The 13,278-nt window shown below is 50.2% G+C and overlaps 2 protein-coding genes across 2 annotated transcripts; one reads left to right on the top strand and one right to left on the bottom strand.

Annotated features, from left to right (window-relative positions):
• Positions 1-714: 714 nt before the first annotated feature.
• On the top strand, positions 715-1,641 carry LOC311202535 (olfactory receptor 14A16-like; the record flags this gene model as incomplete). Its single annotated transcript, XM_084277118.1, has 1 exon — positions 715-1,641. One exon carries the CDS (start codon positions 715-717, stop codon positions 1,639-1,641), a length of 927 nt encoding a protein of 308 aa, XP_084133244.1.
• Positions 1,642-8,589: 6,948 nt separating this feature from the next.
• On the bottom strand, positions 8,590-9,516 carry LOC311202478 (olfactory receptor 14A16-like; the record flags this gene model as incomplete). Its single annotated transcript, XM_084277063.1, has 1 exon — positions 8,590-9,516. One exon carries the CDS (start codon positions 9,514-9,516, stop codon positions 8,590-8,592), a length of 927 nt encoding a protein of 308 aa, XP_084133189.1.
• Positions 9,517-13,278: the final 3,762 nt, after the last annotated feature.

The following is a 13,278-nucleotide window of genomic DNA, read 5'->3' as shown; positions in this document are numbered from 1 at the left end:
AGGAGACATCTCGGCACAGAGGCCGTGGCAATGCCACTCATCCCCTGTGTGTGGGCAGCTGCACTGAGCCCTGTGTGTCCCTGGCTGGGAGTGGGGAGCTGAGATCCTCCTTGGGTAGGATGAGACTGCAGGAGGGTTTTGGAGCTCTGCCCTGTGAGACTGGATTCCTCAGCTCTCTGTGGGGTCCAGTTTCTTACACAGGGAACAGCAGGGTGTGATCACAGAGCATCCAGCACAGGGCAGCTGAGAGCAGGGCTGATGGACAGAGCAGCTCTCCCCACTCTGCACTCAGGGGAAGGTTTCACTGGCACTGCAGCAGCAATGTCAGGGAGTTCTGACAGGAGAAACACTCCTCAGGTACAGGCAGGAGAAAACCAAAGCTCCAAAGCTCTGCTCTGCCCCAGGGTGAAATTGGAGTGACAGTGCTGAAAAGCTCATTCCTATCCAGAGGGGATTTAGGCTGAGATCACACCATCCTTCTATTTACTGACTGCTGCCAGGTAGGCCTGAGTTCTCCAGACCCCACAGCTGACCCTCCTCCCAGCAGTGGCACGCTCAAACCAGCACAAATCAGAGCTCCCAAAAGGGACCTGTCAGAAGTCCTCCTGAATACAGTCAATGTGAATTGAAAGAGGCTTTCCTCAAGGACGAGATCAGTAAATTATCGCTGCACCTTTTCCTCTTTTGACAGCTCTCCACAGTTGATGGCAGCAGATGTCCAACAGCAGCAGCTCCACCAGCCAGTTCCTCCTCCTGCCCTTTGCAGACACACGGGAGCTGCAGCTCCTGCACTTCTGTCTCTTCCTGAGCATCTACCTGGCTGCCCTCCTGGGCAATGGCCTCATCATCATCACCATAGCCTGTGACCACCACCTCCACACCCCCATGTACTTCTTCCTCCTCAACCTCTCTGTTGTTGATCTTGCCTACATCTCCACCACAGTTCCCAAATCCATGGCCAATTCCTTGTGGGACACCAGGGCCATTTCCTACACAGGATGTGTGGCTCAACTCTTTTTCCTTTTATTTTTGTTCTCCACAGAGTTCTGTCTTCTCACTGTCATGGCCTATGACCGCTACGTTGCCATCTGCCACCCCCTGCACTACGGGACCCTCCTGGGCAGCAGAGCTTGTGTCCACATGGCAGCAGCTGCCTGGGCCAGTGGGTTTCTCCATGCTGTGCTGCACACAGCCAATACATTTTCACTGCCTCTCTGCAAGGGCAATGCCCTTGACCAGTTCTTCTGTGATATCCCCCAGATCCTCAAGCTCTCCTGCTCAGATGCCTACCTCAGGGAAACTGGACTCATTGTTGTCAGTGTCTGTTTAGTTTTAGGTTGTTTTTTGTTCATTTTGGTGTCCTATGTGCAGATCTTCAGGGCTGTGCTGAGGATCCCCTCGCAGCAGGGACGGCACAAAGCTTTTTCCACCTGCCTCCCTCATCTCGCTGTGGTGTCCCTGTTCATCAGCACTGCTGTGTTTGCCAACCTTAAGTCCCGTTCCATCTCCTCCCTTATTGTGAACCTGGTACTGGCATTTCTTTACTCGGTGGTTCCACCAGCAGTGAACCCCCTCATCTACAGCATGAGGAACCAGGAGCTCAAAGATGCCCTGTGGAAACTGATGACTGGGTGTTTCTGAGCAGCAACAAGCTGCTCATCTTCTTCTGTATATCACTGGCCATGTAACTCACTTTAGGACCAGTATGTGTTCAATAGGTTTTTTCAGTTGTTTGCATTTTTCTGTTTCTTCTTTGTCTAAGCTATAATAAGATGGGACAAGTTCATCTTATTCCTAATTAAGTATCTCCAGGTCTTACGTGACCCATACACTTTGTAATGATGAGCAGGGCTTTCTTTCCATCAGATTTGCCTGGAAATGTGCCCGAATTTTTCTTTCTTTCATTGTCTCCTGACATTTATAAAAATTTTTCAAGCACATTTTCATCAGCTGAACCACTCGACTCCTTTTCAGCAATGACAATACTTTCCCACCAAGACAGAATGGGAGTTTCCTGGCAGTGTGCCATGGAATCATGGAATCGCTTATGTTGGAAGAGACCCTTCCGATCATTGTTTCCAAGCACTGCCTAACCCTGCCAAGTCCACCTCTCGGCCATGTCCTCAAGCACAACATCTACACACCTTTTAAATAATACCAGGGATGGTGACTCCACCACTTTGCTATGAGGACAATGTGTCTCCTCCAAGGCCAAGGAAATGATCCTAAAAGCTCCTCATGTCCTTTTCAGGCTCTACCAGTGTCCACTTTAGAAAATGCTAAATGCCCAGGTACAGCTCCAAAACAACAGGTTTAAGTGCTGAACGATGTTCCTGGCCTGAAACCTCCCAAGGAAGCCAATAACAGCCCAAATAAACTTTGAGCTCAGGGCTTTCCTTGGCAAGGGAATGGTCCTAACGATGCCTATGTCACTTTCATGTGCTAACAGTGTCCATATTTCAAACTGATAAAGCTCCAGCAGTAGCTCCCAAACAAGAGGATTGAGGGCAGAAATATGTTCCTGTCCTGAAACCATGCCAGGTAGCCCACGAGCAGCTCCGATAACCTTGGGACTCATGTTTGTCCCTACAAAGAGATCGTTCCTAACAGTGCCTGACATCATCACCTGGGAAGGAATAACCACTGGAATCAGTACAGGCTGGGGGATGACCTGTTGGAGAGGAGCTCTGCAGAGAACGGCCTGGGGGTGCTGGTGGGTGACAGGTTGGCCATGAGCCAGCAGTGTGCCCTGGTGTCTAAGAGAGCCAATGGGATCCTGGGGAGCATCAAGAGGACAGTGGACAGCAGGTCAAAGGAGGTGATCCTCCCCCTCTACTCTGCCCTGGTCAGGCCCCACCTGGAGTATTGTGTCCAGTTCTAGGCTCCCCAGGACAAAAAAGCCAGGGATCTCTTGGAGAGAGTCCAGAGAAGGGCTACAAAGATGATGAAGGGCCTGCAGCATCTCCGCTACGAGGAAAGGCTGAGTGAGCTGGGACTATTCACCCTTGAGAAAAGAAGGTTAAGAGGTGGTCCTATTAATGTTTAAAAGTATCTGAAGTATTGCACACAGGGGAAAATGGCCAGCCTCTTATCAATGGTCTGTGTGGGCAGAACAAGGGGCAATGGCTGCAAGCTGGAGCACAGGAAGTTCCACACCAACATGCAGAAAGAGTTTATCACAGTGAGGGTTACGGAGCCCTGGGACAGGCTGCCCAGGGGGGTTGTGAAGTGTCCCTCTCTGGAGATATTCAAGACCCCTCTGGACACTGACCTCTGCGACCTGTCCTAGGGAACCTATTTTGGCTGGGGGTTGCACCCAATGATCTCTTGAGGTCCCCCCAACCCCTACAATTCTGTGACTCTGTGAAAGATAGATAGATTGTGAGGCAAGGGGATTGAATGATACATTGAGGGATGAGCTAAGGGGATTGACTGATAGATAGATGTGAGGTAAAGAGATTGACTGATATATAGATTGTGAGGTAAAACGATAGACATATAAACAGATTGTGAGGTAAGGGGATTGATAGAGAGATTGTGACATAATGGGATTGTGAGGTAAGGAGATTGTGAGGTAAGGTGATTGACTGTGAGGTAAGAACATGGACTGGTAGATTTGAGGTAATGTGATTGATAGAGAGATTGTGACATAAGGGGATTGTGAGGTAAAGGGATTGTGAGGTATGAGGATTGTGAGGTATGATGATTGTGAGTTAAGGGGATTATGAAGTCACAGAACTGATTGACAGATAGATTGTGAGGTAAGGGGATTGACTGAGGTAGATTGTGTGGTAAGGAGAGTAACTAATCGATTGTGAGGTAAAGGGATTGTGAGGTAAGGGGATTGTGAGGTAAAGGGATTGTGAGGTAGGGGGATTGTGAGGTAAGGGGATTGTGAGGAAAGCGGATTTTGAGGTAAGGAGTTTGTGAGGTAAGGAGATTGATTCATAGATAGACTGTCAGGTAAAGAGATTGACTAATAAACAGATTGTGAGCTAAGGAGATTGACTGATAGTTTGTGAGGTAAGGAATTTGACAGATTGTGAGTTAAGTGGATTGTGAGGTAAGGATTTTGTGACTGTCGCAGTTTTGTGTAGCTGGGTGCTGGGAGAGAACTGGGGCTGCAGAAAATGTCTGGTGTAAGGAACAGCTGGAGCTCTCTGCAGGTCCAGAAGAGTAAACATTGGCCAGTTCAAGGCCATAGGTGCTGCTGACCAGGGCCGAGCGAATCGGTGATGGTCACAGAGCCTCTGAGAATCACATAGAGGAGAAAAAAAACACAAGCAGCTGCAACGCCCATCCTGAAGAGTGGCCAGAGGGAGGTCCCAGGGAACTGCAGGCCTGTCAGCCTGACCTCGGTGCTGGGGAATGTGATAGAACAAATCAACCTGAGTCCCATCATGCAACACATGCAGGACACTCAGGTGATCAGGCCCAGTCAGCATGGGTTTAGGAAAGGCAGATCATGCTGGACCAACCCAATCTCCTTCTATGACAAGGTGACCAGCTGCTGAGTGGATGAGGGGAAGGTTGTAGATGTGGTCTGTCTAGATTTCAGTGAAGCCTTCAAAACTGTCTCCCAAAGCCTTTCCCCCGCTGGAGAAACTACCCGCTCATGGATTCGATGGGTACACTCTGTGCTGGGTTAGAAACTGGCTGGGCAGCCAGGCCCAAAGGGTTGTAGTGAACTGAGTTAAATCCAGCTGCCGGCAGTGAACCCCCTCATCGACAGCATGAGGAACCAGGAGCTCAAGGATACCGAGTGGAAACTGATGACTGGATGTTTCTATGCAGCAATAAACTGCTTGTCTTCTGAATAGCACTGACAATGTAACTCCTGTTATGATCAGTTCATATTTAATTGGGTTTTCAGTTGTTGGGTTTTGGTTTCGCTCAAGTTTGTCTAAACTATAGTAAGACAGTCAAAGTTCATCCCATTCCTAATGCAGTATCTCCTACTCTCCCGTGTAAGGATGAGCTGTGCTCTCTTTGCCTCACGTCTGCTTCCCCAGAGACATAATTTTCCTCTTTTTTTTCCCCCCTTTTATTAATAAAAAATTTGCAAGCACAATTTCATCAGATGAACAGCTCGAGTACTTGTCTGTAATGGCAATGCTTTCCCACCATGACAGGACGGGATAAGGACAGTTTACTGACAAAATTCACCATGAATGTAGAATAATATTGGTCAGTTACACTCACACCCAGTGCTAACAGAGGGTACCTTATTGACCTGACGATTAGAGTGCTGCCTGGCAGCAAAGACAGACTGCCAGAACCAGGACATTATCCACCCCTGTTTCCACACCATCTACATCATGCCCAGATCCTACATTTTCAGAGTACTGGGGACATTCATAACATCATTGATCTATTGTGTATAACATCTTTCATGGACAGATTTTGTTATGCACCAAAAATTTACTGGCTATCCTTACCTGGAACTAAAACCCCTTTGTGTACATGCTGGACTTCCCCATTTTTTCACATCCCCCACCAAGTGCACCCAGGTCCCTGAGCAAAAGCAATCCCGTGAATGGGTTTGCCTTTGTCTGAAGAAGGAACAACCCAGAGTGTCTTCCCCAACAGGTTTTTCATGTGTAATACAGGGACTTTATGCCCCTCCACGGTCTGTGGAGAACTGCGGTGGTTTGGCCCTGGCTAGAGGCCAAATGCCCATCAAAATCCCCCTATCACTCCCATTTTTCAGCCAGAAAGGGGAGAACATCGATAGTGGGAGGCTTAGGATTTGAGATAAGGACAGAGAGGTATCACCCTGCAATTAGTGTCATGAGAAAAACAGACTCAACACAGAATAAAGGAAAGAAAACAAATTTATTACACTACAACTACACACCCAGTGATGCCAGGTCTGAAAGTACCTTCCCCCACCCCTCCCTTCTTAGCAGACTTCACTTTAGTCATGATTTTTCTCCCATCATCCCCCCGACAGTGGTACAGGGAGGGGCAGGGACTGAGGGAATGGGGTTTCAGTCAGCTTCTCCTGAGTTGTTTTACTTTTTTGCTGGGGGGGGGTGTGATACACACCCCCTTCCCCTGCTGCGCTGTGGGATCCCACCCACGGCACACAGTCCTCCAAGAACGTCTCTAACTTGAATCCTTTCTATGTGGGCATCATCTCCTCACCACGTGCCTCAGCACGGCTCCTTCCATGGGGTGCTGACCTTCCGGCTCAGGCTGCTCCAGCCTGGTCCCCCACAGGGTCACAAGTCCTCCACCAAACCTGCTGGGCATGGGTTGGTCTCTTCATAGGCCATAGATGGTCTCTGGTCCTGTCCTTATCCATGGGCTGCAGCAGGACAGCCTGCTTCACCATCGTCTTCTCTAAAGGCTGCAGGGGATCTCTCTCTCTGGCACATGGAGCACCTCATATCCCCCCCCACTCCTTCTTCCATGGCCTTTGCGTCTGCACGGCTTCTTACACCTTCTCACTCCCTCCCAACATACACAACCACTTAGAGGGAGAGCCCAGCTGTGTGGTGCTTGTATCTCATCTGTGGAGATACCATGGCAAAAGGTCCCAGCACAACACCTGCTCATCAAGTCAGGCTCAGATATGACTAAATGGAGAACCGGCTGCAAGGAGAAGAATTTGGGCATTGCAGGGGCTGCCATAGCAGCCAGAGGTGCTGAACAGGAATCTGGCCATGAGCACATTGGGCTGCACTGGGAGGAGTGTGGCCACGCAGACAAGGGCCCTTCTGGTCCATCTGGACTCAGCACCAGTGAGGCCACCTCTGGAGCAGTCAAACCCAATACGGGCTCCCCGGTCTGGAGGAATGGAAAGGAACTGTCATGAGGGGAGAGAAAGTCTGCCAAGATATGGTTAGGGATCTCGTGTGGAGAGGCTGAGAGACCTGCTCTTTAGCCTGGGGAAGGGGAGGCTGAGGGAAGCCCTCTTGTGCTACAGGGAAAGAACTTAAGAAAAGAACTCCACGTGAAACTGCAGCTTTGAAGATCAGAGTGGTCGTGAGGATAAAGAGATGTCACTCTGAGGGCAGTGCTGTGGTGCTAAAAGTCACTTGGAGTAAGTGTGGATGAGCTGGTGGCTTTGTGTTTGTGGGAACAGCTGATGAGGAGGAAGAGACAGCAGTACAGGCAGGGACATCATGGAGTGAGATCAAGGTGGGGAAGGGGGTTGGGTGCCTGCAGCCTGCAGGCAAACAGCACAGGCGTGGGGCAGTGTGGCATGGGCTGTGGTGCAGATAGACAAGGGTGACAGCCAGGTCTTTGCCTCCTTGGCTAGAGCTGACATCCCTGCCACAGAGGCCTCAGACTGCCATGACATAGTCCTGACTGCCATGGAGTATCATAGCCTCCTTGAACACATGCCAGGGGAGGCCACCATGTATCATACCACTGTCTGTCCCTTGGTGTCATACTCCACATCCAAAGGAAGAGTCCTGAGACACAGGTGAGGGTCAGGATCTCCCTGCCCAGGGGCTGGGGGTCAGCACTTGGCATTGGTGCTTCATCAGACCAAGTCAGGGTGTCCTCAGCATCAGAGCTGCCTGTGCTTTGACTGTGTTTGTCCTCATGGACTCCAGTTGTCTGCTCTAACGAGCCCACAGGGAGGCTTTGTCAGTAATGGCTCCCAGTGGGGCCTGTTAGTGCTTCAAGGTACTTTGGGCATTACTCCTGACTTGGACTTCTGGAGAGGTTTCTTCCTCTTTGTACCTTGAGGTCTGTGGACTCAGAAGAAAAGACACCATGGGGCTCATTAACAACCACAAAGCCCTTACAAGCATGGCTCTTAAACTCATTTTAATTAAAAAAAATAAGACTTGTATAACTAATTAGAGAGGTTTTATTTGAGTGATGAAAATTTCAAAGGAATTTCACAATGCAGGATTTTTTCAAAGGAAAAAATGTTTCTGTCATATCTCAGATCATGGAAGAAAGTTCAGCAGCATGCTGCAATGGGGGCTGGTCCAGAGGTCTGAAGATCAAAGAAGACACCAGAGAGCTGAGCAGCACCTGAATGACAAAAGAGCAAGCAGAAGTAGAAACATATGAGCAAAGTGAAGTGCACATATTCAGCTACTCTGCTGAAAAGATGTCCTAGACAAGGCCTTGTCATCAGGAAACGTTGAAACGCCTGAACAATGAGGGAGATGTAAGAGACAGACTAGGGTACAGGTACAGGGGCAGGCCAATATTTCTTCTGCTGCCATGTGTACACTTCCTGGAAACTCCTCTTCTTCTGTAGTGGGAAATCTTCACCATTTCAGATCAGTAATCGAGTCATTCAGCTGATGAAAAGTTGTTTTTTTTTTAAAAAAGAAAAGAAAACAAAAAGAAAACTAGAGAAATGGAAAGAAATATTCTGGCCCTTTGAAGACAAACACAATGCAAGGAGAGCACAGCTTGTCATTACACGATGTCTGGCTCACAGAACATCAGGACACACTGCGTTAGGAATGGGAAGGATGTGGGACATGTTACAGCTTAGAAAATCTAGAATGAATAAAAACAACCAACCAAATGGAAAATACTTCTAAATACAGACCGGTCCTATGGTGAGTTACATGGTCAGTGATAGGCAGAAGATGAGCAGTTCACTGCTGCTTAGAAACATCCAGTCATCAGTTTCCACACAGCATCCTTGAGCTCCTGGTTCCTCATGCTGTAGATGAGGGGGTTCACTGCTGGTGGAACCACAGAGTAAAGAAATGACACTAGAACATCCAGAAATTGGGAGTAGATGGAGGGTGGCTTCAGATACGCAATCACACCAGTGCTGACAAACAGGGACACCACGGCCAGATGAGGAAGACACATGGAAAAGGCTTTGTGCTGTCCCTGCTGCGAGGGGATCCTCAGCACAGCCCTGAAGATCTGCACATAGGACACCACAATGAACACAAAACACCCAAAAGTTAAAAAGGCACTGAGCACAAGGAAGCCAATTTCCCTGAGGTAGGCATCTGAGCAGGAGAGCTTGAGGATCTGGGGGATTTCACAGAAGAACTGGTCAATATCATTGCCATGGCACAGGGGAAGTGAAAAGGTACTGACCGTGTGCAGCAAAGAATAGAGAAACCCACTGGCCCAGGCAGCTGCTGCCTTGTGGACACAAGCTCTGCTGCCCAGGAGGGTCCCGTAGTGCAGGGGGTGGCAGATGGCAACGTAGCGGTCATAGGCCATGACAGTGAGAAGACAGAACTCTGTGGAGATAAAAAAGGAAAAGATAAAGAGTTGAGCCACACATCCTGTGTAGGAAATGGCCCTGGTGTCCCACAAGGAATTGGCCATGGATTTTGGGATTGTTGTTGAGACGCAGCCAAGGTCGAGAACAGAGAGGCTGAGGAGGAAGAAGTACATGGGGGTGTGGAGGTGGTGGTCACAGGCTATGGTGATGATGATGAGGCCGTTTCCCAGGAGAGCAGCCAGGTAGATGCCCAGGAAGAGGCAGAAGTGCAGGAGCTGCAGCTCCCGTGTGTCAGCAAAGGGCAGGAGGAGGAACTGGCTGATGGAGCTGCTGCTGTTGGACATCTGCTGCTGTCAAGTGTGGAGACCTGTCCAAGGAGGAAAAGGCAAAGTGAGAAGTTAGGGAACTCTTTTTTGACAAAAAACCTCCTCCAATTCTAACGAAATACACTCAGATTGACTCTCTGTATTCAGGAGGACTTTTGGCAGGTCCTTTTTGGCAGGTCTGCTTTGTGCTGGCTTGAGTGTGCCACTGCTGGGAGGAGGGTCAGACGTGGGCTCTGGAGAACTCAGTCCTGCCTGGCAGCAGTCAGTAAATAGAAGGATGGCCTGATCTCAGACTAAATCCCCTGTGGATAGGATGGAGCTGAGGAGTGTTTCTCCTGTCAGAACTGCCTGACATTGCTGCTGCAGTGCCAGTGAAACCTTCCCCTGAGGGCAGAGTGGGGAGAGCTGCTGTGTCCATCAGCCCTGCTCTCAGCTGCCCTGTGCTGGACGCTCTGTGATCACACCCTGCTGTTCCCTGTGTAAGAAACTGGACCCCACAGAGAGCTGAGGAATCCAGTCTCACAGGGCAGAGCTCCAAAGCCCTCCTGCGGTCTCATCCTACCCAAGGAGGATCTCAGCTCCCCACTCCCAGCCAGGGACACACAGGGCTCAGTGCAGCTGCCCACTCACAGGTGATGAGTGGCATTGCCACGGCCTCTGTTCCGAGATGTCTCCTGCATGGGGCTCCTCTCTGGGGCACAAGAGTCCCTGGGAGAGCGGTGCCATTGTGGGAGGCAGCTGCAGCCCAGCAGGAGCCACTGGGAATTTCCAGTCCTACAGATGGGGATACTGAAGTGAGGGTCACTCAGTGCCAGCCCCACAATTGGATTTGCCCAGAGCCCCAGGAAATGTTGGGAGAAAGACAACAAGAACAGGAGGAGAAACAGCGAGAAACATTCCAGAGGCAGCTAGAAGGACAGGCACTCGGAGGTTTCTTCTCTCTGGGACAAGGACCCTGCACCATATTTCCATGTGTCAGACTTTACATCCACCGCTTCTTTCCACAGTGAGAATGCAGCCATGCCCAGGAGAAGACAGCTGCCCTGCCCTGTCCCTCTGATGCAGCAGAAGGGCATCCCTTCCAGGCAGCACTTTCTGGTCCTGCAGAGAACCTGTCCTCCTGACAGACCCCACACACTGCCCCATGTCCCAGCTTTAGGACATCCCTCCAGGAACAGAACCTGCATTGCCCTGCACCCACAGACATACCAGGCAGAGTGCTGTGGAGATTTCTCCTGCAGTGAGCTCTCAGCATCCATCAGCTCTCTCAGCCTCACAGGTCTCCCCTCGGTGCCTACAGGCAGTGTCCCCAGCCCTGTGTGCTTGGTAGAGGAGCTGCTCCTGGGCAGAGCTGTCTCTCTGCAGTGCTGCTGGGTTGCCATGAGCTCCCTCTATCCCAGAAACCTGGCCCATCTCAACAGGAGAAGAACAGTTCTTCTAGGCTCCCTCCTGGTGTCTCAGGCTTCATGGGTATTCTTCAATGATCTCATCTCTGATATTCTCAGGATCTCCCTGTCCAGGGCTGGGGTCAGCACTTGGCATTGGTGCTTCATCAGACCAAGCCAGGGTGTCCTCAGCATCAGAGCTGCCTGTGCTTTGCCTGGGTTTGTCCTCATGGCCTCCAGTTGTCTGCTCTAACAAGCCCATGGGGAGGTTTTGTCAGTAATAACTCCCAGTGGGGCCTGTTAGTGCTTCAAGGTACTTTGGGCATTACTCCTGACTTCAACTTCTGGAGAGGTTTCTTCACCTTTCTTTCTCTTGGTATCTGAGGTCTGGGGATTCATAAGAAAATACACCATGAGGCTCATTAACATCCTGAAAGCCCTTACGAGGATTTCTCTTCAAGTCTATTTCATTAAAAAACTCAAAAGTCCTACAACTAATTGTATTTCAGTTAGGTCTTTAGAGATGAAGGTTTCAAAGGGATTTCCCATGGAGGAACTTTTTCCAGTCACGGGTATTTTCTGTCATGGCTCAGTTGGTAGAAGAAGTGACAGCAGCATTCTGTGATGGATATGGGTCTGCTAAGGAGATCTGGATAGGCAAGAAAAGCAGTCTCTTAAGATTCAACCCTGTATGGAGAACCTTGCTCTTCCCCAAGCCCAACAGTTCCCTCACTGGCCTTCTGAGACTCCCAACACTTTTCCTGGCATCATCTGTGCTTACAGGCACAGACAAATTTCTCTGACAACAAACAGCAGTTACACATGACACAGTTTAATAATCACAGAATCACAGAATCTCAGGGGTTGGAAGGGACCTCAAGAGATCATCAGGTCCAACCCCCCTGCCAAAGCAGGCTCCCTGTCTCACATTACACAGATAGGCATCCAGACGAGACTTGAATATCTCCAGAGAAGGAGACTCAACCACCTCTCTGGGCAGCCTATTCCAGGGCTCCATCACCCTCACTGTGAAAAAGTTCTTCCGCATGTTGGTGCGGAACTTCCTTTGCTCCAGCTTACAGCCATTGCCCCTTGTCCTGTCCCCACAGACCACTGAGAACGGGCTGGCCAATTCCCCCTGCATCCCAAGTCTAAGATATTGATAAACACTAATTAGGTCACCCCTAAGCCTTCTTTTCTCCAGGCTGAACAGACCCAGCTCACTCAGCCTCTCCTCATAGGGGAGATGTTCCAGGCCCCTAATCATCTTCGTTGCCCTTCTCTGGACTCTCTCCTGTCTTTTTTATACCAGGGAGCCCAGAAGTGGACACAGTACTCCAGGTGGGGCCTGACCAACGCAGAGTAGAGGGGGAGGATCACTTCCTTCGACCTGCTGGACATACTCTTCCGGATGCATCCCAGGATCCCATGGGCTCTCTTAGCCACCAGGGCACACTGCTGGCTCATATCCAACCTGTCATCCACCAGGACCCCCAGGTCCTTCTCCACAGAGCTCCTTTCCAGCAGGTCATCCCCCAGCCTGTACTGATACAGTCGGTTGTTCCTCCCCAGGTGCAAGACTTTACACTTGCTCTTGTTGAACTTCATCTGGTTTCTCCCTGCCCAGCTCTCCAGCCTGTCCAGGTCTCTCTGGATGGCAGCGCAGTGTCCTGCGTGTCAGCCAATCCTCCCAGCTCTGGATCATCGGGTACTTGCTGAGGGTGGATGCTGTTCCCTCATCAAGGTCGTCAATGAAGATATTAAACAGGACTGGACACAACACCGAGCCCTGGGGAACACCGCTAGTCACAGGCCTCCATTCAGATTCTACTCCACTGATCACGACCCTCTGAGCCCGGTCCGACAGCCAGTTCTCAACCCACCTCACTGTCCACTCATCTATCCCTTGTTCCCTCAGCTTCTCTATCAGGATGTCGTGGAAGACAGTATCGAAAGCTTTGCTAAAGTCAAGGTAGACGACATCCACTGCTCTCCCTCCGTCCACCCAGTTGGTGATGACATCATAGAAGGCTATGAGATTGGTCGAGCACGATCTCCCCTTGGTGAATCCATGCTGACTACTCCTCAGGACCTTCTTCTCTTCCAGTTGTTTGGAGATGGCATCCAAAACAAGCTGTTTCATCACCTTTCCAGGGACTGAGGTGAGGCTGACTGGCCTATAGTTACTGGGATCCTCCTTCTTGCCTTTTTTAAAGACTGGAGTGACATTGGCTGTCCTCCAATCTTCAGGCACTTCTCCTGTAGTCCAGGACCTATGGAAGATGATAGAGAGCGGCTCAGCAATCACCTCCGCCAGCTCTCTCAGCACACGTGGGTGTATCCCATCCGGGCCCATGGATTTGTGTGCATCCAATCCTTTGAGTCGCTCCTGGAC

The sequence above is a fragment of the Gallinula chloropus genome, assembly GCF_964237585.1.
Source record: "Gallinula chloropus genome assembly, chromosome: 30".
NCBI lineage: Eukaryota > Metazoa > Chordata > Aves > Gruiformes > Rallidae > Gallinula > Gallinula chloropus.
This window is presented reverse-complemented; position numbering and strand designations above follow the sequence as displayed.